Consider the following 23,502-nt stretch of genomic DNA (forward strand, 5'->3'; position numbering starts at 1 on the left):
TTTTGCTCGAGCTATTGCGCTAATGGACAACGGACCCACACGCACATCCGAGGCAACACTAAATAAGTGTGGCCTTGGCACATATATAAATATATACAGGGTGGCTGAAAAGTCACTACCTATTTTAAATTAATTATCATCATGACTTCTGGCTATGATCCGGCAAGTGATGTGGACTACCTCATCAAATTCATTTATCTAGGAATGTTACATTGAGCCTATCTCAAACAATATTCATGATGATTCACTGCCACTTTCAAAAAGTTTATTATGACAATTTTTTATTGCTTTAGAGGCTTTATTCCATTCAGTACCCTCCACAACCTCTGGACCTGAACAATAGACTGCTTCACTATCATGAGACAATTGTTGTCCTTTCCTCAATAGTACTTCAAACACCAGCCATAATAGCAGACTCAAAAGCTTCAATAAGCTGACAATTTGAGCTACGAAAACCATATAGGGTTTTGTTGATAAACATTTAAAATTAGGTACAGACTTTTCAGCCACCCTGTAATTGAACACATTATTAAATTAATATATTGTGCCCTAATCGCAATAATTTCTATTAAAATTTACATAAATTAAATCGATCCTGGGTCCAGGTCTTACCATGTTATACTTAATCCATGTACCATGTAGGTGTAGCTTAATCCCCATTTGGGAAATTCGCTATTAATAAATTAATATATTTCAACTGATAACGCAACACTAGGCTTAGCAATAATCTTAGAAAACAACCTCATGATGGTGGATTAGTAACTCTAAAAATATGTACTTTAACCATAAATGATATGCATTTACCTTGAGCATATGCCTTCAGTAGTACTACTATTTTCTACACTTGGCTGGTCTAAGAGTCGAGGCTCGTCCATTGTTGTTTGTATAACAATCCTAGATACTATGAATAAATAGATACCATTGATTAAGTAAGATACACTCGACCGAAAGCTACCCAAGCATGTCAAACCAAACTGCTAACCCTAGAAGCTTTATTGATCAAACCAAACAGTGACTCGTTTCCTCCTTCTATTTTCTAACTGATATAATGCTAAGATATCAAGAAAACATTATTTATTTGATTTTCATTATATAATCTATGTTTATGTATTTTAATATTTATCTGTAGGCAAAAAAGTTTCTTTAAAACCTTTTTTCTCAGCTTGTGTGCATCACAGGGAAAATCTACGCATACTGTAAGAAAGATTTTTTTCCTGTAGATGTGCAGAATCACTTTATATATTAAAATAGGCTCAAAATAAGCACAAAAATTTAATTGAAATTTTAAAAAATAACATGGGCCTTACGGGCTGCCATGCTGGTGACAAAATAACAAAAAAACATAAACAGAAAATCAAAAGAAATGGTTGAAATTCCAATCGCATGTTTTGGAGTTTTCCACCACTGGATGACATCTAGTTCATTTTATTAGACAACCCTTTATTTAACGGACATAATTTTAATTTTAAATTTTAAATGGTTTGCGAATGTATTTTTAAAGTTTTTTTGAAATCCTAACTTCGTACAACACAAAATCAACTGTTTCAAACTCTATCCATTTTTCATAGCTAAAATGTATTTTCCTGATGAATTTATAAACATTTTATAGTTTTAACATATTAAAAAAAATAAGGTTGAAGTAATTTTTTGAATAGTTTGATTTGTGGTCAAATAAAGATTAGTATTGTTAAAGGAAGCTTGAATTTAAGTGATTCGACATAAATAGTATTTGTAAACAACTAAAGCAGTCCTGGAACGCAGTGTCGCTTCAAACTGTAGAGATTTTTCTCACCTAACAATGGGATTTCGACTGCTTAGGCGTTGACAGTTACCTATCCCTGTGGCATATTTAGATATTTTTACTGTTTCCCATATTTTTTTTTCTAATGGTTACACCAAAACCTGGCTTCACCACTGCATTTATTTATATATTTATGGTGATAACCATCCCACATAGCACAGAATATCCTCAGGATATCCCACAGAGTTCCCAAAATGTCCCAATATCCCATGAGATATAGGTATATCCCTGGGACATTTCTGACATATTCCCATTACAATAATTAATTTAATTTTTGAGGGTTTTTGATCGAGGGTCAGGAATATCTTTGGCATATCCCTAGAATATCTACGATATCCTTTTTTCATAATTTATTTGTAAAATCCACTAATAACTCAAGTACTTCTCGAAATATGCTACCAAATACAGCTTTCCCCACACAGCACAGGATCTTGACCAGTTCCCACATGTCCCACATAGATCCCAGGATTTGAGAATGTCCCTAGGATCACTCTAACATATTACACATATCATATTACACAAACGAATGCATTTTAAAGATATCCTGAGGACTTCCTATGGATATTCACGGTAGGCTACCTATATTAAAACATATTTTATAGTATTGGATGTATTTTTTCAAGTGACAAGTGCTTGAGAAACGTTATTAAAAAGTATTTCAATACTATTTCAAATTAAAATAACTAATAACGTTACTAATGATTTATAAAAATTAATCATGATTTCTGATCATACTGTATCCATAGGACATCCTTTGGAGATCCGTAGGATATCCCCATGGGGAATAATAACTATCAAACTCTAAATTTTTACCATTTTATAATAATAAATAATAATAATAATAATACACCTGCTTACAATAAAAATAATATTTTAAATATTTTCTTTTTAATTTAAATTCTAACTTATTTGAGAAAATTTATTGGTTGAAATGCAAGGGGAAATATTAATTAATCATATAAAAATTATAAACGATATTCTTATTACAGTATTCTCTACAACTCCCATAAAAACAATTTAACAACTTCATGCCTAAACAGAATCATAGTATCAAAAATATTTAAGTAGGTATTGCGACCATTTCAGCTGTCGGCTCCTCCTTAACCGCTTGAAAATTAGTATTATCAACAATCACAAGTAGCTCAACAGGTAGAGTAGGAGTTTCATAAGTCAAAGGTACTCAGTTCAAAACTCGTCTGGGCAAAAATATTTTTGTTTCTATTTTTCCCAAAATTTGTTTTTATGAGCTATTTAATAACACTTAACTGGTAAAAGTGTTTTTCAGACTAAATATTTATTATTTTGTGTTTTTATGTATAACTATAGCTGTACCCACGGGCTTTGCCCCGTTTAACTTCATAAGTATTCGCATGGCTCAATCACGTCCCGGTTGAAGTTCGTTGGCTACGCTCACTCACCTTTAGGTTGGAGCTCGTTCGCTGTGCTCACTTGTTTTCAGGTTATTAGCTCGTTCGTTACGCTAACTCGCCTCCAGGTTAATGTTCGTTCGCTACGCTCACTCACCTTTTGGTAGCAAATTAGCTGTTGTCATAAATTTTAAATAGTCATCCCTTGTATTGTTTATAATACTTTGATAAAGGTTTTTATGTTTTAATATTTAACATTGGAGAATTTAAACGTTGTTAAGTGCACAGGTGTGCTGCGATTGGGGTTTAATACATTTGGACTTATTCAAAAGTAAAATAGTTTTCTGTGCTGCACTCTGTAGAAACACTGTGGCACTATTTCAAATCATGACTAATGCTAATACAGAATGTTGTAATTATTCAAACCTACAAAAACAGTTGGTGAAAGTAAAAATCTGCTTTTAAATTATATTTCTTTGTAAACATTGTAGATCAAAAAGTCTGACATTGGCCCACTTAAAACCCTCTGGGGCAGAGCCCTTTTGACAGATCACCACCAAACTTCACTCGAACCATCCTTGAAAGACGCTTAATAATGCCTGAAAGTTTCATTACAATCTGTCGAGCGGTTTCGGAGTCCATAACGTATATACATATACACACATACATAGTTCCTCTTTTATAGATACGAGAGCACGCCCCGTGGTCGAAAAATCGACCAAAAGTATGTTTTGTGCAAACTTCTCTATTTTCACCTCACACTGTTTAATAAAACATGTGATTGGAATGTCTTCCATTTGTTTTGATTTTCTGTTTATATTTTGTTGTTATTTCGTCATCACCATAGCAACCCATAAAACCCATGTTAATTTTTTAAAATTTCAAATTCATTTTGTGTGCTTATTTTTGTGCCTATTTTAGTTTATAAAGGGATTCTGCACACCTACAGGAAATTAGCTTTCTAACGGTATGCGTAGATTTTCCGTACGATACACACGAGCTGAGAAAAAAGGTTTTAAAGAAACATGCTTGCCTATTAATATATAGATAGAAGATAGATATCCTCCTGGTGGGATATCCCAGGAATATCCTGGTGGCATATCCCAGGGATTTCCTGGTGGGATATCCCAGGGATCAGGATTTGGGCTGACATAGGGATATCCCAAGGAGGCAATCCTCCTCCTTTGAGACAGCCGAAAAGAGTTTCACATCATCGTCAAACAGTAAAGAGTCAGTTATAATAGTCTCTGGTAGATAATTTACAAACAGTGAAAACCCTGTGGTACCCCTGAGGAGGAGACAAATTCTGAGGACAGTGTGCCTGCAAATTTTACATACAGACGCCTATTCGAGAGGTAGCTAGCCAACCACCGAACTGAGGTGTTATCAAATCCCAGGCTGACAAGTTTTTTGAGGAAAAGAGTATGGTCCACTGTGTCAAACGCCTTTGAGAAATCCAAAAGACGGTAGAACGTCCTGATACAAATCCATGCTGACGAGGGGAGATGATGCTGGCTACTTTGTGCTTGATTCTGTCCAAAAAGAGCCCCTCAAACACTTTAAATGTACTACTTAAATAATACTTTTACTTGAAATGGTATGTTTAATCTAGGGTTTTTAATCAATTGTTCTAATCTTTGTCAAATCTAGTACTTCATCTGATCTTATCTTCCTCTACAACGTAGAAGGCCTCTTCAAACCCTGATTAAATTCATATACATACATAACCAATGACTGGTAGAGACATGAAGAAGTTCTTCTCTGTGGTCTAAGCGAGTAAGTTAAAAAAAATTGTTTTGTATTTTAGTCATTCTGCTTTTCTGTGTAAAAGTTGACGTCATTAATTTATATCTCGTCGTATCAGCAGGAATCCTGATGAGTCAGGGTTTTAGCCGTTCTACTTTAGTCTTACTTCAGTCAGCTGCATTTTTTATCTCCTTCCCTCAACCTTGATGATCATCATCACAGGAGTAGTGACGTAACGTTCAAGCTCAAGTCTGTTTCTGTTGTGTGTGATCGTGATCTGATCTATTATTACATCGCTGAAAGCTAATTTGAATTGAAGCTGAAGTATATTTTTTAATTGAACTATTTACAAATTAAAATATCACTGACGAACACTTATTTTTTATTCAACAATCTACCGTCTCTAGTTTAAAATGGCTGCAAAAGTGGCAGAATACAGAGAATCACTTGAAAAATCTCTTCAAGACCCCAAGAAACCCTGGACAACATGGTTTGCCCTGGCAGAGGAGAAAACCGGGGTGAAGAGATTGTATCTGTTTTTAGGTATGTATATTTCTGTTCTTCCTGGGTTAAAATGTAGATCATTGTAATGTTCGTATTTGCCAAGGTAGCAGAGTTGGCATTTTCGTCATTGCCCCTTTTTGCAACTTTTGTTTGAAGTCTGAATCGGTCTTTAAGTTACTTTTGAATGATTTGGTCAAACTCTTAACTTAATCAGAATATGGCTCCATTTGGAATACCTGCTATTTTAGGAGAGCTAGGTCCCAAACAGTTAGGTAAGGTTTTGATTTATTTCTCTAGCCTAGCCTAATTTGGCTAGATTTAAGTTAGCCTAAGTTATTAGGCCTAGGCCTACTTGTAGGGGTCCTAGTCTAAGTTATGCCTATTTCTTAGCTATCCTACTCTTTCCTTTGTTATGATCATTGTCTTTTCTAGACCTACCTAACTTAAGTTATGATATAGGCCTAGAGAGTACATTCGTGCTAGGCCTATAGCCTACGGAGGCTGCCACTTATTTTACAGTGCGCTGTGGCAGTTGGGTTATCATAAATATGTTTGTAGGACTTTCCTTGATTTACCTAGTCATGAATCGCTAACTAAGTTAGATGAGTCATACAAAAATTATGATAACAACCGCCATCCAGCGCACTGTCTAGCGAGGCCTCTGTATAGGTAGGCCTAAGTTACAAATTTTGGAGGAAGGCAATTTCATGCAAAAAAATGGAAATAAGAATAGCTAAAGATACATGGCAAGTGGGGACAGCGTCGATTTCAAGGTCGGCTACCAGCGACTACTTACTCGCCCCAAAAGTTGAACATGTCCGGCATTCCTAGCGAGTGAATTTTCACTTTTCGATTAGTAACTTAGTTGCGCCGAGTAAACTCGCCATGTGTAACAGGGCCTTAAGTTAATTATGTATATCTGTATTAATTTGTTTTCGTCACTTTTTACTTTTGCTGCTAAACTTACCCATCAAGTACTTAACTTAAGCTTAGCAACCAGGTGAATCTGTGGCTCAATCGATAGTGCCATGGACTTCTAGCTTAAGGCAGCGATGTCGTGGGTCTGGATCCTGGTAGGATAAGTTACCTGACACTACTTTTAATCAGTAACTTACAGGCCTACAGTTCAACCTCGCGCTGTTCCAGCCCTTGCTTTTTAGAATACGTTCCACACACAAGCCCAAGAGGCAATATAACTTATGTGGTCGTGGGCAAATGTACGGTTTAAAGAGACCACCAGTGCATTTAAAAAGTCCAAAATGGTTCCATGGTTATTTTTAAGTTAAAGGTTAGGCGTAAGTTAACTTAACCCTTTCAGTGCTAGGCCAATAATTCGTATTTCGTAAGACTTTTTTGTTTGCCTTTCAATTCCATTACCTGTTGTTGAATTTTAACTGTACAGTAATGTTGTCACTATTTTATTAATTAGGCTAATTTTGAATAATAAGACAATACCAAAATGTATAGCAAAGATAAATCCTGGTATTTGTAGTAAACATTAAATAAAACTTAGTTTTTGTTGTAATTTTTCTGGTTTTCCTTTACATTTTTATGTTATGATAGCATTGTTTGAAACCAAAATCTCATAAAATCAAAAGACATATAGTTTACAATGTAATATTGAATTTAACTTTGATTTAGTTGGACGAGGTTATCATGATATAGCCATTTTAGGGAAAATAATGTTTTGCAGCAAAATCTCAGGAACACAATATTATGATCACGGTTGTGTTTCAACTGAAAATATCATCTAAATAGTCCGTGACTAACTAGTGCTGCTACCTAGTAATGCATTGAACAACCATCTGTAGCGCTATCTGTTCGCAGTCGGTGGCGTCAGCTTAAATGCCGGTTTTTGACTCCTCAGTCTTCAAGCACAGATAGCCGAGAAGGCTAGGGCGTGTGTCACTTGGCCAGTGGCATTCGTCTGCTCGGGTTCGATCCCCGTCCTGTGTGGCAAATAATTGGTGACCTGTGTGTTTGTAGCGATATACTACAACCACTGGGGCATAGTGAGGTGTTCACAATCCTTGGTTTAGACATACACCTCAAAATCATCGGATTGGGCGAATCTTTTAGCTAAGTGGTTGATAGTGTATCCTATTAACATGCAGGTCACCAATGGCCGTTTTGCTTCTTTTTGTTAAAATAACCTTCTTCTCTATCCCTTAGAGATTTTTAAAAACAACGATATATCGTTTCATACCACTGAAAGGGTTAAGAAGGATCAGACCTCACTTGGTCACCGGTAACTTAACTGATAGAAAGTGAAAGATAGCCTTAGCTGGGACCACATGTTGATCCATCTTAAACTAAAACAAATTAAATTTGTGCATATTAAGTTATTCTTATGTAGAATAGGCTAACTTAAGTAAAAATGTTTGTTATTTGCGGTTTAACTTTGATAAGTTATAACTTAACTTATCCTCATAACATTTGGCTAGGCCTAACTTAAATTGGTTTATCCTTAGCTGTTTTATGTTAACATTTGACTAAAAACACACCTTATTGACTTAGGCCTACTTAAAACTTACCTTCCCTGTGGCATCAAACCTAGGTAAGTTAAGTAGCCTAAACCTCCCCTATTAACTTTGTTTTGGTGAGTATGGCTCAGTTGGTAGCGCCATAGACCTAGGGCCAAAGGCAGCGATGTCGTTTTTTCAGTTCCTGGTAACTTACCTGTCATTAAGTTACTTTTGATCAGTAACCTAAATTAGTTCTCCCTTGTACTGTACAGGCTTACCCTAAAACTTACCACTTGCTTTACTGGATACGTTCCACGCACAGGCCTCTGTGGCCCATGTGGACGGGCGATTGTAAGGTAAAAGAGAGGTAAAAGTAGGTAGCCTACCTTTTTTTATAAAAAATAAAACCTAATGTTTTTAAATTGGGGAAGAAATCTGACATAGGCCTAAGCAAGTTATATTAGGAAGTGAGTGATTGAGTAATAATCCAATAAGTTAATATAGCATTATTTTTTTATTCCACAGGGATTCTTGGATTTTTGGCACTATACCTGCTATTTGGATATGGTGCACAGTTGGTGTGTAATACCATTGGCTTTCTTTACCCTGCATATTGTTCGATGAAAGCCATTGAATCGCCACAGAAGGGTGACGACACAAAATGGCTCACCTACTGGACTGTTTACGCTCTTCTATCTATTGTAGAGTATCCGTCCGATATTCTGCTTCACTGGTTCCCGTTCTACTGGCTTGTTAAGGTAGGCCTGCTTTATTTTACAGTCATAAGTAGTTTATTTTATTTATAGTCTGCTAACGTTAAATATATTTTTGCAACTGTTTGCCAAATACCTGCAAATATTTCACTTTCAGCTTTGTTAATTATCTTATCTTAGTAGGCTACTAAGATCATCTGTTTCATAAACTTACATTTATTAGCCTACTCTAGTGTTAGTGTAGTGTGTGTTTTAAGGGGTCTGACAAGAGGTATAAATGAGGCATATTAGTTAAAAATTCTTACGTGAACAGCGCTGTAGTAGAGAGCACTTGGCTATAATGAAGGTTTACTAATCGAAAAAATAGTTCTGTTAATAGCTTAATTAAAATTTTAAATGCCTCCAATTCAATTTTACAATTTTTAATTTAAAAATTAAACTGTCGTAACCTAACCAAACTTGCTAAAAATGAAAAAATCTTAGACAAAATGTTAGTGCTGCCGGTGGGATTCGAACCTGGGACCTACAGCTTATCAGCCCGCTACGCTAACCATTGGACCACCGAGGCCGATGGCTCCACACCATATCGTTGCGGTAATGGTGTCCCCTCAGCTAATCAGAAGCCCACAGCTGTCATTGTAGGCTCATATACCTCCCTTGAGTAAACACCGTGGTTTTAAGTTAGTGTAGGCCTACCGGTATTCATTGATTGAATTTGAGGAATCTCCAAATCGTGTTAAGGGAGTGAAGTGAAAATAAAAAGCTTATTTTTAGATTATGTCCCATTTATTAGATTGTCAACTTTTTAAAGATAAAGTTTCAAACTACCAAAATTACTTACAATAACTTGTGACTTGATTGTAAACATCTAAAATGAGTTAATGGCAGCAGATTCCTGAATGACTATCATGGCAGAATCAAAATAAAAAACATTATTTTTGTACAATTGCAAATTGCAATTGTGTATTTCTACTGAAAACTTGTAGCCCAACTATCATGTGATAAAATCTTAATTTTTAAGGCAATATTCTTCACCTGGTGTTTCTGGCCTACCACCAACAACGGTTCTATTCTTCTGTACGACAAGGTGATCCGTCCCAGATTCCTCAAACACCAAGCCGATGTTGACGACGCCATTTCCAACATCGTTGGCGGAGGTCAGTGTTTTCAAGTCAAATTTTATAAAGAATGGTTTTTAGAAGATATGAGACTGTAAATTTTTGTCTCTATTGTGGTCAGCCTATTTATTTATCAGTTTCATTTTCAATAAATTTTTAAGAGTTTAAAGGAATCTCAACACAATAATTAGAATAATTTCAATCAATATTTAGAATTTTTATATTTAGTATCTGTCCATCCCTGTTGCATTTTTATAAAGAGGATCTCAAAGCTTTTCATATCTTGAAAGTGGCCAAAAGCCCTAGAGTTTTTTGTACACATCCTAGGGATTGAAACAAGACCCATTAGAAAAAACAGGCCATGCTGCAGGATCCATGACGTCACACTAGTGGATAGATTTGTTGATAGATTCATTGCAATATCCCATATGTTTAAGGTATTATGCTGGCTGTTTGTCAGATTTAATGGTAAGATTTTAGTACAACCATCCACCACTGTGACGTAGTGTTGCGCTGCAGCATGGCCTGTTTTTCTAGTTGGGCCTTGATTCAAACCACTCATCTCATACAAGTCCTATCAACCCCTCAATAGTGTCAAGAGATACTTTTTACTTGCATTTTTTTTATAAAAAGGCTAGCTGGTTTCTTCTGACCATTCTTAACGTACTTGTCTTCCTACAAAATCTTGGGCTAGTAGCAAACATTAAGAACAGGTTAGTTACACTTCAATTTATTTACAGTAGACTCCCTCTTATCCGGACTCCTCGGGACCAAGGCCAATCTGGATAACGGTTTTTCCGGTTAAACCGACCAAAAATCTCATTAAAACAGACCGTTTAAATGCATACTCTAAGTTATACAGTATTTGACTTAAAATTAGGAGAGCATTGTATTTAGACACGTAATCACTGGTCTCAAATCTTTCCCACGAGAACAATCGTTTCAGTACCGCCCACTTCCTGCCAATCTAGTCCGGTTAAACCGATGTGCTGATAAAATTATCCGGTTAAAGAGATGTCACTTCTACCGAGTGTGGTCCGGTTAAACCAATGTCCGGTTAAAAGGTGTCCGGATAAGGGGGAGTCTACTGTATCATTTTTGATCCAATTTAAAACAGCAGGTATTTTTTTTTTTTTTGTATACTGTACTTTATTTTACTTGTAATTATAATTCAAACCATTTTTCCAGCATCAAAGCTTGTTGCCCAGAAGCTACTCACGGGAGATCAAAAGGATGATTAAAGAGGGTCGTTTCTTTTTTCCTACAAAGTAAGTAAAGCGTTAATTATTTTTAAGAGACTGTCTTGTACCCAACATTCTCCAGAGCGCTGAATTATATATTGCACACCAGAATTGTAGAAGTATAGCAACTTCTAAAACTATGAGAGGATAACTAAATTAAAACGGCTGAAGGCTGCACATGACATATACTGCAACCTGAGAATGAATTAAGAACCACAACATTTGTACTTGTTTTACAATTGTATTCATCATGGGGTAGGCCTAGTCAATAGCGACTAGTCTGAGGGGTTTTCTCTGGCCAGTTGTCAGCACCATAGATATCGGGAGTTTGAATCCCTGTAGGGAGTAAACAGTTGAGGCTTCCAGGGTAGTTGTAGGATTGGGTGGTTCGTAAAATTCATAAATATATGACATTTTAAAAATCGTCAGGGGTTAGGAGAGTTAAATAAAATGACAGCTGTCACATAGGTAGACCTAAACAATGGAGCTGATGAGTAGTATTTTGGCGAGTACCCTTCCCCTACAACAATGTTGTGTATTTAGGTATTGTCTGATGTGTGTGTAAATTTAGTACAGTGGTAGTCATTTTTTTCCTAAGGGAAATTCTAGTTCAACTAACTAAAATGTTGCTATAAGGTCCTAACCTACAGTACACTCCCGATTAACCGAGGTTGTTGAGACCGAGACTACCTCGTTTACCGAGAATCTCGGATAACAAGGAGGTGTTTTGGTTTTTGAGGTTAGGGTAGTGAACAAACTTATCAATGGTATTTTAATGGAAATGTATTTCAACATGTTATTGGCAGTGTTAATAACGAAAACATGTTCAGCACCCTCTGTCGGCAATTAGTTTTACCAAATTTGTAGTCTAAGTAAAATTGATTTACAAATTCCAGGATTAATCCAAACACCAAATGAAACTACTATTAAAAAGTTAAATTGATTCCCTTCAGGGTGACTAGTGACCTGGAAAACCTGGAAATGTCAGGGAATATTAAATATCTGGAAAAGTCAGGGAACTTTGTCATAAGTCAAGGAAAATTGTAGAAGGTTTAAAATAATTTTAATAATTGTTAGGAAAGGTCGATCTAGTGAGAGTATGTGTGCCGCAACTTGAAATCTTAGTTTTTTAGTGAAATTTTGTGTTTTTGTACAAATTAAATTTTTTTATAAACTGCGTATCATCTTATCAAAATCAGTTTAGTTTTACTAAGGTAACTGTCAAAGTTTGAATATAAGCTAGCCTGTATCTATAGATTTTATGAATGTTTTTCATATAAACAAACATAAGATATTCTCCAGAAAAAGATTAGTCCTTTTGAAGAATTAGTTAGTATTAAAATTGTAATTTTGAATTTGTCGATCAGGGAAAGTTTTAAAAAAATCATGGAATTGTCAGGGAAAAGTCAGGGAATTTTTCAATGTGATTTCACTAGCCACCCTGAAGTTGTTTATTTTATAAGTACAGTAATGACATAGAAAAGAATTTTTTGTTTTACGTTAACGCAGCTGATTTTGGGTGATACCTGGTTTCCATTACAACACAACCTTGTTTGTTATTTTCAAAAATAAATTAGTAACAAGGCAAAACAATAAGCAATTTTATTTTTGAACATCATAAGAAGTAAGAAAAGTGGGCTCATAAAATTATAACAATAAAATAACTATTGGCACTGTGTAGCGGTGTCAGGAGCGCCACTCGTGAGTCGGCCGCCGGGCCTGCAGTGGCTGTACGAGTAGCGCTCGTAAGTCGGCGCCATTGGGTGTAACACTTCTTCAATTGTCTTGGAAAACTTAAAATACAGTGTTATTTAAGGATGCCAAGCCAGCACTTTACAGGATTAAATAAAAACAAAATAAGGTGGACTCCTGCAGTTTTTAAAACCTATTATTGTTATTATTGTTTGTATTATTGTTGTTGTAACTATTATTGTTTTCTGATAGGAAATTAAAATATTTAGGCCTAAAACGACCTCGTTTAACCCTGGGGCTCGGATAATCAAAAGTGTTCTGTAGCAGGTACAGTATAAGGAATCATAATTTCTAAATGCCTTAGCGAGCCACGAATCGTCTGAATGTTTTCGAAATATCCAAATGAAATATTGTCTGTTCAAACATTTTCCATGCACACACCTGATAAAGATTCCGATTAGAGTGGACTGCGTATTATATGACTCACACATGACTGATTGATAAGAACTTTGAACTCACTTATAATCTTGAGAGTTATCAAATAATGATATTGCAATATCAATTCTTTATTCAACGTTTTTAGCTCTTAAAACTTGGATAGTGTTGCAATGGAATCTAAAAGTAAAAGGTTGTCAATGCAATGAATCCCCTACTTCCTCAACCTTGCTTAATTTGCTTTTTATCTTATTCTTGACACAACCTTTTACTTTATCAGAATGTAATTCCGTTGATTGATGTTTTTTGCAGACACTTGTCGTTAGCTGGAGCCTTCAAAGAGCCATTATACCAGACAAGTTTGCTGCACAATGCAATTTATTTTGTATACATCACTCACGGATCTATTGTTTATTGTTATATCAGAACCATTACGTTTATGATCTGTTGGGAGAATAAAAACCTTTTATGTATATATATTGATGGTTGACTTTTATTAAAACCTTTTGGTAAATTAAATAATTTACCAGACTGAGACCTGACTCTTAGTTTATTTATTTTATTATTATTTTTTCGTTCTAAACCCTTGAACTAAACTTGTCTTGAATGAACTGAACACATTTTTTTTAAGCATGAAAGTAAGATTTTAATCTCTTCTACTAAAAAGGTACTTGTTTACCAGTACTTAAATTAGGGATAGTAGCCAATTTCTCTAAAAATGTTAACATTTACAATACTTGAGTTACATTTGTTTAACAACATTAACACAGGTGAGATTCCTTTTTTATGATTCAGTCAGTTTTATTTAGTCAGTGACAGTGATAAGAGACTCTCTTATCACTGTCACTGACTAAATAAAACTGACTGAATCATGAGGTGGTCATCTTCATCTCTCAAGTGCTACCTGTATTTCAGTTTGGTTCTTCTTATTTGATACTTCTTTGATTTGTAGCTTGTCAATATATGTATCAAATATAATATTTGACTTGATAATATATCGACAAGCTACAAATCAAAGAATTATCAAATAAGAAGAACAAAACAAACTGAAATATAGGTGGCACTGGAGAGATGAAGATGAAGGAAGACACCTCATGATTCAGTCAGTTTTATTTAGTCAGTGACAGTGATAAGAGAGTGCTTGGCCAGCCTTTACAGTTTTAACCAGTTTTATCACTTTTTATTCAATTTTAATAATTTGATCAACATGACTAGTTTTTACTATTGTGCTTCTGACAGTGTTTTAAAGAATCTTTTGACGTACCACAATGTATTAATACATTGATGATGTGGTTGCATACAATGACCTGACGATGTTCTAAGGAACGAAACTAGCTGTCATACTAGAAACTGTGGTAAGATAAGGTAATTCTTCCATTTTATCAATTATATATTCCAACCAAGGGTCACAACGAATAACATAAATATAAAGGATGGAGAGGACACAGCTAACTCACCTGATGAAAGGTTGCAGACGAGTCAAAAGAACACATAATAATACTTGACATTTCGCTTCTTTCAGAGGCTTCTTCAGAAGTAGGCCTAGATGGCATTTACAAAAACAACAGTTTAAAATAGGATAGTATAAAAAAACTATATTTCGCCTCTGAAAGAGGCAAAATATCAAGTATTATTATGTGTGTGTTTTTATGTGTTCTTTGACTCATCTACAACCATTCATCAGGTGAGTTGGCTGTGTCCTCTCCATCCTATATCTATTATATTATACTATATTATAAAGTGATACAATCAAATTTTATGTAAACGGTTAAAGCCATTTACCAAATAAAAATATAGGCATATGGCACGTCAAAATGAAGCTTAGAGTGTGTAGATTTGCCGAAAAGTATTGATATGGATAAATTTCTGTAGGGCTCTGCCCCACAGGCTGATTTCCAAATGGCTGTGCCTGGCATGCTTCCAAAGTTTAAATGATTCAATTTAATTTAGTTAATAAAACAGCTGGTCAGTACAATGAACTGGTGTTTGTTTATTTACAGAAATAGTTATTTGTGTAACTAGTGGTGAAAGTGGCACTTTGCTGCACACGAGAGCAATGTTTACGCACGAGCCGCAGGCGAGTGTGGAATGATCTCGAGTGCAGCAAAGGCCTTTTTCACTCGTGTTGCACATTATATTTTTCCTACAGTCACTATAAAGCATATAAATAATTAGTCTTTCAAACACTATGCAACACGTTTTTAGGTTCAGCTGGCAACACAAATGGTGCCCTAGAGAAAGTAGTACCCGCGGTCCATATCACTCCGCTATTTTTCCTTGGCAAGAAATGTGCTCCGCGTTTTGAGAATATAGTTCCGTATGTTTTTGTAATTTGAAGTGGTTTCCGCGCCTAAAAAAAAAATGCTTAAAAGGTATTTTGTTGTTTATTAAGATCGTAGGAAGGTTTTAAAAACGTTTAAAAGAAAAGTTCAGAAATACCGAAACTATAAACACCAAATGACAGGTTAAATCGTAGTTATAATAGTCAATCAGCTGCTCGTAGTATAATTATCTTTAAGTGTTGCCAACCTATTTCCAAGCGTACACGGATTACGTGCATAATGGAACCACGCTGTTTTGTGTTGTTTCGTTGGAATCCTGATGTGCGGCAAAGTATAAACCGTACGGCAAAGTATAAATATGCAGCAATTAGCAGCTTTCTGTACTATAAACAGTACAAGGAAGCCAACTTTGTCGGGTGACTGTAGGGAAAAGATGTTTTATGTAGATTGAGGAGGGTTATGTTTGGTTTTAAGGAATGGTTGTATACGTTTTCTACAGTTTGCTATATTTTTTTGGATCTATTAACATTAAAAGTAGGGGTTTTTTTAGAGTAAGTAGGTAACACTTTTAAATCAGTTTATATTTTCAAACTAAATCATGGAGTTGCTGTATTTTAAAACACACATAAGCACCACGCACCACTAATAGCTCTCTAGGTCACACTTTCTTCCCGTTGCAAAGCCGAGTATAGCAGCTTGTATTTATTAAAAACCATTGAAGAGTGAATGATACACTAATATTTATAATGTCGCATTCCCTTTTAAATGTGGTTGCCAGGTTTAGAATTGAAACCTATTTGAATTTAGTAACCAACAGAATGAGGTGATGTCAATTTCTAATTTCTGTCGGATAAGCACTCTTTTTAATTAAGCATAATCTTATATATCACCATTGACTAGGCCTATTGGATCGCCTGTGTAAATTAAACTTATAAGTTTGTCATCTGAGCGTAGATGGGCAATGCATATTTTTGTGTGGAAGCTTTAGCTATCAAACTACTGTAGTGTTGCCAATATTAATCATCAAAACGGCTCTAGGGAATCGGATAAAGGGGGTTAAAATGATTGCTCCAGCTATGAACTTCCAAATTATTGCTCAATACCACACTGGCAAAAAACTGGTAATCTGTGTAGGCCTACATAAATAAGGAGTGGCCCAGGGTCCTACAGTAATACATATCGGTATCGATTCAATCACACGTTTATTTATATAGTTGGATCAAGCTGAAATATTAATAAGGCACAAACTTAACAAAATACACATATTCTTTACTACTTAAAATGAAGTTGTCTCCTTTTGCAATGCAGGTTCTTTATTGATTATGTTCACTTTTCCACCAAGATCATCAAGAACTTCTAATTCTAACTTGTACAGATTCCACTCGTCTTCAGCTGTGAGCCTGTCCGCTTGCAAATATATCTTTCCCTTACATCTAGAACCATACACCGGGAGTTCTAACTGGCAATATCTCTGAGACAAAATATTGTTGCTGTTTGTAACATCAACGTTATCGCTTCGTACAGGAACACCTAGACATCTTGAACCAACAGGATTAGTGTTGATTATTTTCATCGTCTCCTTATAAACAGGAGAGTCTCGCACCCTTTTCTGCAATATTCCGTGAAGTGTGTAGCCTGTGAGCGCTGTGACCATTCCTCCAACTGCGGCTACGCCATAGAGCGTCCTTAGAGCCACCATCACTGAGTCACTGAAACAAAAATCATATTGTACGGAAATCAGCCGTTTTTAGTTCTCTAAATCGTCTGCAAAATCATCGTTTCTGGGTAACTTTAAATAATGAACAGAACAAACATGTGGTAAATTTTTCAATTTGCTAACCTCAAAATTTGTTAATGGCACATTATAAATGTTGTTTACAATTTTACACACATTATGAAAACGCTGCTAATCACACGATACTTTAAGTTATGTTTGTAAACGACAGAAATGTAAATGTATGACGACTTTGTATAACCTCAAGTTGTGTGGTCTAATTTTGTAACGATAGGAAGGTTTTTTCACACAGTATGGTGAAAATAGTTGTTTATCACACAAAGCGAAAGTGTCTTTTTGTTACTTAATCGTCAAGCTCGGCTGCGCCTCACTTGTAAAAAACGATTGCGAAAGAGACACTTTTGCTCCTAGTGATGAAAAATATACTATTGTATTAATCGTTACAGAATAAAAATGAGTGTGATGTGCACATGTGTTTATCACAGTGGTTGTATAATTCACACGCCCTGCGTAAGAGAAGACATCCAATGACCCTAGAAACATTTCGGGTCTCAAGAACTCCATCATTTACGACTATAACAGTGGCTGTACCATTTAACCTGTTGGCTGTACCATATGTAGCCGAGGGTGCAAACTGGGTAATGAATTCTTTGGAGATGTGATGTATTTATTGCAATTGAGTGAAATATGTAGGTAATTGCCTGACTGCTGTGCTAAGAGCGTGCTATCCTCTGCTACCCTCATAAAATGACAATTTAATAGGAAACGTTGTTGGGGGACCAGAGGGCGGAAATCTTTACTCAGGCCAAGCCAGCTTTGATTACTTATAATTTAAATAGAACACAGAACTACACCTAACCTTCCAAACTAAACTGCTAAATAGTGTAAAATTGAGACAATGATAAAATAGGTCTGTTGCGTTCCCTAACTCCTTCTTGAAAAGATTTGGACTCCTAAGGCAATTCCTGAATGATTTAATACTTAGGTTTTCAACGTGGTGACTATTGCATGTCTAGGAAGGATTACCTCGTTTAGCGAGGTAGGCCCTAATCATAATTTTTTGAATTCACATTTCTGTGAATAGGGCGAAAGCCTGCTGGCTTCCCCTTAAATTGATAATTTAGCCTGCTATCTTAATCTTAGATCTACTTAATATTTAAAGACTTAACCTGAGTTAAGAAAGCCATGGAGTTCGGTGAGGTGAGGTCCTACCAGGGCCGGCGAGAGACAAGCAAAATTTACATTTTTATTATATTAATTTTATATCTTCATATTACTTCTGTTGATGACTTACATCGAGAGTGGGTTAACAAAATATTTCATCTCTGAGGGTAGAGATACATTTCTGGGACTGAAATAATTGAGCAAAGCGAGTGGAGCGAGCGAAGCTCACTTTCCCTCACTTTGTAACTTTTTTGTAAGAGCATCAGAATGTAATGGCTTGACCAATTGATATGAAATTTGGCCAACAGCTAGAGAATAGTGAGCACAATGTTTTGGTAAAAAAAAAATATTTGCAAATTTCCTTCTGGATTTTATTTTACGGGTCACGAAATTTCGCTTGTTATTTTAATGTAAGTTGAAAGAAAAATAATTATATTCGGCTTATGACATATGGGTTTATCTTGTTTCATTTAAATAAGATAAACATATGTTAATTGTGTGCAACTGTTTTGTTCACATTTCAATGTTTACTTTCATCCCGAAACGGCACACGGAAGATTTCTCAGGTGCCGTTTGACGTCACTAACTGCTGATGTCACTTTGAGGGAACACCAATACCGCAACGATACGGTATGAGCCATCGGCCTCGGTGGTGTAGTGGATAGCGTGTTGGGCTGATAATCCTATTGTACCGGGTTCGAATCCCGCTGGTAGCATTGACTTTTTGACAACAATTTTTTCATATCAGCAAGTTTGGTTAGGTTATGACAGTTTAATTTTATAATTAAAAAATTATAAAATTCAATTTTAGGCATTTATAATTTCATTTTATGAACAAAACTAATTTTTAGATTAGTAAACCTTTATTCGATTTTTCCATTATCGGCACGTTTTGTTAGGTAATGACAGTTTAATTTAATAATAGAAAAATTATAAAATTGTCTGTTTCTTCAGACGCAGCAGTTAGTGACGTCAGCAGTTAGTGACGTCAAACGGGGTACCTGAGAAATCTTCCGTGTGCCCCACCTAGCTTTCATCCTAGGTTAAAGTTGGAATGTAACAGTTTATCAATGGAAGTAACAGTTTTGCTATATTTGTTTTGAGCATGCCTCAAAGGCCACGTCGTAATATTGCTCGTCGCACCAATAATGCAAATATTGTAAGAGAGTGGCGTCGTGAACAAGAAGAACCAGATAAAGTAGTGACGGAAGAAGCTGATAATGATAGGCAGTTATTTAATCAATTCCAACATTAATTAGATGCACTAAAACTTTACACTTGCACTATAACTGTTATCGCCAACAACTTAAGAGTCTTCTGTAGTGGAAGCCATGTTGGATTTCTTCCCCATAAGAACAATGTTAGAACATTACATCATTGTGGACACGTAACGGCGTTATTTGTTAAGATATAGCTTTGAAATTTATAATTTGTATTTTTAACATAATAGACTCGTGACTGAGGTTTTTGAATTTCGAAAATCCATTTTAATTTCCTTTCAATAATTAGCTTAATTTTAAGCTAATTAATAATCAATTATTCATTAAAAAAATTAAAAATTGTGAAATAAAAAACGTCAATCTCTAGAGGACCGCAATTCCTTAAATTTAACTCCTTATCCATAATTATATGACAATTTGCTGATGAGATATTTGGACCCAAAGTTAACATTGTTCTTATGGGGAAGAAATCCAACATGGCTTCCACTACGGAAGACTCTTAACGGCTTCAAACCAATCACCAATTTGTTCGCGTTGTCGTTCAAATGCAACTAAATTCACGGCGTTAAATAATATGGATGTGTCAAGTGTCCCGAACGAATTAACTGACCTGACGATTGTAGAACAAATGTTGATTGCACGAGTACATCCGCTATGCGCATTTACAAAGTACAAGCAAATTGTCAGGATGGCCAGTTTCACTACAAAGGTAACATCATTAATGTTGAGCAAGATATTAATGAAATAGCATCTGTCTTACCTACACTGCCCGAAAACTTAAAAATCATTATTGTCCAACGTCAAGGCGTCTTTGGCCATATCGATTTCAAAGTTCGACGTGAAAAACTACAGCAAGCACTTATTTGGCTGAAGGCAAATAACCCATTCTATTTTGACATAACCATTAGTGATGAAGCGCTACACCAACTACCAGTCAATGATTTTGTTCACATGAGAGTACTATGTGTACGTGAAAACCAAGAAAGTCCTGATAACTGTGGACCAAGCTGTTGTGGACATTGGATCTTCAGAATCATGGCTTAGGTTTTTCCTACGTAGGCCTATCAAGAGTTAAGACATTTGAAGGCCTACTTCTGGATCCACCGTTTTCACTAGACCGATTGATGTCAATTATTAACAGACACGGATCTTGGGCAACAAGAAAGAAACTCTTGACCGTTTAAACGAAATTTCAAATACACATGTCTAATAACCTTTTATCAATTCTTATTCTTAACTAAATAAATTAACTATCAGATACATTTTTCATTCTTTAGAACTTAACTAATATCGGGCAAACAAACGGTGAATCTGTTGAAAGGAAACATATTATAGGTTGTTAGCTGCTTTAGCCATTGACAATCTTTAAATAATGCTTTCGTTCATTTATGCGTCTAAAGTGTAACGGCAGACCACCCTAGTCTATATATTAATACGCAAGCAGGTTTCTTTTCACAGTCATAACTCGATAACGGTTTGACGGATTTTAACGTTTGAGGTGTCAAATTAAAGGTATTTTCACTTATATGTGCAAATACGTCTCAGAATATTAAGAAAGGGTACCACTTAAGTACACTTAAGGGCTAAAGTTTGGAAGGTGGCGCTATCTGTTGACATTAGATCAAACTCATTTCCTTTTGTTTATAAATAACATATGGACGTAGTTTGAAATAGTTTTTTAGGTTAACCACAGACTGCAGGACTTAAAACTTCCAGAGCAAAGCTAGAATTATTTATGTTTTGTTTCAATCTGTTAACTAAGTCTGGTTCATAATAAAGAGTTTCCTAGCAATACTAGACAACAAAGTGTTTGTAATAGTTAAATCATAGACAAAAAGAATAAATATTTCATTCTTTTTGACTATGGTTAATTTGATTTACCTTACATCGTACTTTACCGATTATCATGTAGTTACAGTTCGATGCGATGAAGTGAATGTTTAAAAGTGATTATTCTCAGGGCAGTTATCTGTTGCATTACCATATTATCATGTAATTTACAATGTATATCAAAGTTCCAATTCCTTTATAGTGTTTTCTGTTGTTTGGTTAACTTTCTTATTTCATTTCAATTTAAAATCAAATGCCGCCAGTACAACATGACCGCTTGCATCAACCTCTCAATTGAACATTTGATGGGTACATAGTGATAGTACCACCGTTGTGATAGTCCAATCTCGGACAAATGAACGTTAAATGTTTACATTGTAGTGGTTTACATATTTTTAAGCAAGAAAAGACTGGCCGAGACAGTTAAGTTTTTACTCTTTGTTGCCATAAATGAAAGGTTCTATATTTTTTACATCATAATATTTTTATATTTCTATAATCAGTCATATAAATTATTTAGAGCGACTCTTTGATTAAGGTCTGGCTGTTTATGTTTTTTGTTTATTTGTTTATACAAGTTTCAGTTTTGCTCGATTTTGAGCAACAGGTTATCTAGTTAGGTATAATTTTACAAATCTCTTAGATTTAAGAGGGCTGTAAATTAACGACTCTATGAAGCTCCCGTTGTGGCCAAGCAAAGTAGCCTACTTCAGATCTGTGACCACTACTGTTCTAGTCAGTTTCCACCACTATGTGATAATTAAGTCTAGTTGTTGTCAGAAATTAATCTCTCTAAGGAGCAAGAAACAATGTTGATGGAACCAACGCTCTCACCAAGTATGAATCGTGTTCTGTGGGTTCAACCTCTATCTAAAATCCATTGTCAAGCGCTATCAGATTTGATCTAGCTTTCTTGGCCTAGTTGCAAATTTGGAGAACTTAATTTACCGTCAGCTCTTGTAACTAGGCCTATCTAAAACAAATGTCATGAACCGTTCAGTTTTTGTAATATTGGCATCGCTATAAAGTCTACTACACAACTCAGAAAAGGCTGCTCTAACCTTGGACAACAGGATACATGGCATGTATACTTTGTTAATTTAATTTTTATGAACTTGGGTAGAACATGGCCATATCATTTTCTTTGTCTCCTTTTAAACAGCAGTCTCGCACCTTCTTCTACAATACTTCATGAAGTGTGTCGCCTTAGACCTAATGCGTATAAGTAAAGTGTACTTATTTAGGCCTAAACCGATGGGTATTGAAAATGGCTAACATTTATGACCTAAGTTACATGGTGTAGTCTAGATGGCCGTTTTTTTCTCACTAATCTGTTGCTGTTAAGTAGGTTTCAGACTCAATATGTTAAACCTTCCATTGTTCCAAACTAATAACAGTTTATAGTGAGCACAAAGTTTTTTATACTCTTGACTATCCCACTCCCACACTATCTTATCACTGCAGGCTGTGAGAAATGTGACTCGTACTGTAATGGTACATAGCTGTTTTAGATTACCTTATAGACCAGAATGTTGCAGGTAATGAGCGGTTGAGTAATAAAAAAAAGGAAAAAGACGCAGTGGCCATAATAGTTAAATAAATCTTCTGTTGTATACTTTAACTTAATGCGTCTAGAGGTACTTTGGTATTATACAGACCACTCCTAAACTATAGCCTACCTTTCCTAACCTAAGGGTGGACTATGTTATAGGTTAGTATAATATAAATACCTCGTCACAGCTCTGTAGTTTCTGTAGATTACAGCTGTTTCGGCATTAAAATGCCGAAACAGCTGTAATCTACAGAAACTACAGAGCTGTGACGAGGTATTTATATTATATTAGTCATCAATTCAGCTCAGGGGCTAAACCATGTCTATTGATTTATAGGTTAGGTTAGGAAGATTTTGTTATTTAAACTAATTATAATCTTAGGCCTACTTGGAAGTCGATTTATCGGTGTGGTTGGTATAATACCAAAGTACTCGTCTAGAATAAATTAATGTTACTTGGACTTAGAAGGTTACTAGAATCTAACTTAATTAATTTGTTTACCAACATAACACGTTCACTGCTCACGCCACTTTAGTCAGCACAGTGGTGCGTGCCAACAATAGGCAGCGTACAAACTATCTTAAGTCACTAGAAGCATAGCAATTGACAAGGGTAGTTATTACTGTGTAACACTAC

The 23,502-nt window shown here is 35.4% G+C and overlaps 2 protein-coding genes across 3 annotated transcripts; one reads left to right on the plus strand and one right to left on the minus strand.

Annotated features, from left to right (window-relative positions):
* The first annotated feature begins 5,187 nt into the window (after positions 1 to 5,187).
* On the plus strand, positions 5,188 to 13,559 carry LOC128996558 (receptor expression-enhancing protein 5-like). 2 transcript variants are annotated; one of them, XM_054421950.1, is made up of 5 exons: positions 5,188 to 5,457; positions 8,409 to 8,641; positions 9,618 to 9,753; positions 10,903 to 10,982; positions 13,395 to 13,559. In XM_054421950.1, exons 1-4 carry the CDS (start codon positions 5,328 to 5,330, stop codon positions 10,953 to 10,955), a joined length of 552 nt encoding a protein of 183 aa, XP_054277925.1. In that variant the 5' UTR covers positions 5,188 to 5,327; the 3' UTR covers positions 10,956 to 10,982; positions 13,395 to 13,559. The 2 variants fall into 2 exon arrangements, with proteins under 2 accessions (XP_054277925.1, XP_054277926.1); XM_054421951.1 differs by lacking the exon at positions 5,188 to 5,457 and adding an exon at positions 5,556 to 5,690.
* A 3,081-nt stretch (positions 13,560 to 16,640) lies between these two features.
* On the minus strand, positions 16,641 to 17,063 carry LOC128997524 (uncharacterized). The gene has a single exon (XM_054423164.1). The coding sequence runs from the start codon at positions 17,061 to 17,063 to the stop codon at positions 16,641 to 16,643; it is 423 nt and encodes a 140-aa protein (XP_054279139.1).
* Between the last annotated feature and the right edge of the window lie 6,439 nt (positions 17,064 to 23,502).

Source organism: Macrosteles quadrilineatus, unplaced genomic scaffold, assembly GCF_028750875.1.
Source record: "Macrosteles quadrilineatus isolate MER2022 unplaced genomic scaffold, UCM_ALF_1.0 Scaffold_6__1_contigs__length_79288215, whole genome shotgun sequence".
In the NCBI taxonomy this organism is placed as follows: Eukaryota; Metazoa; Arthropoda; class Insecta; order Hemiptera; family Cicadellidae; genus Macrosteles; species Macrosteles quadrilineatus.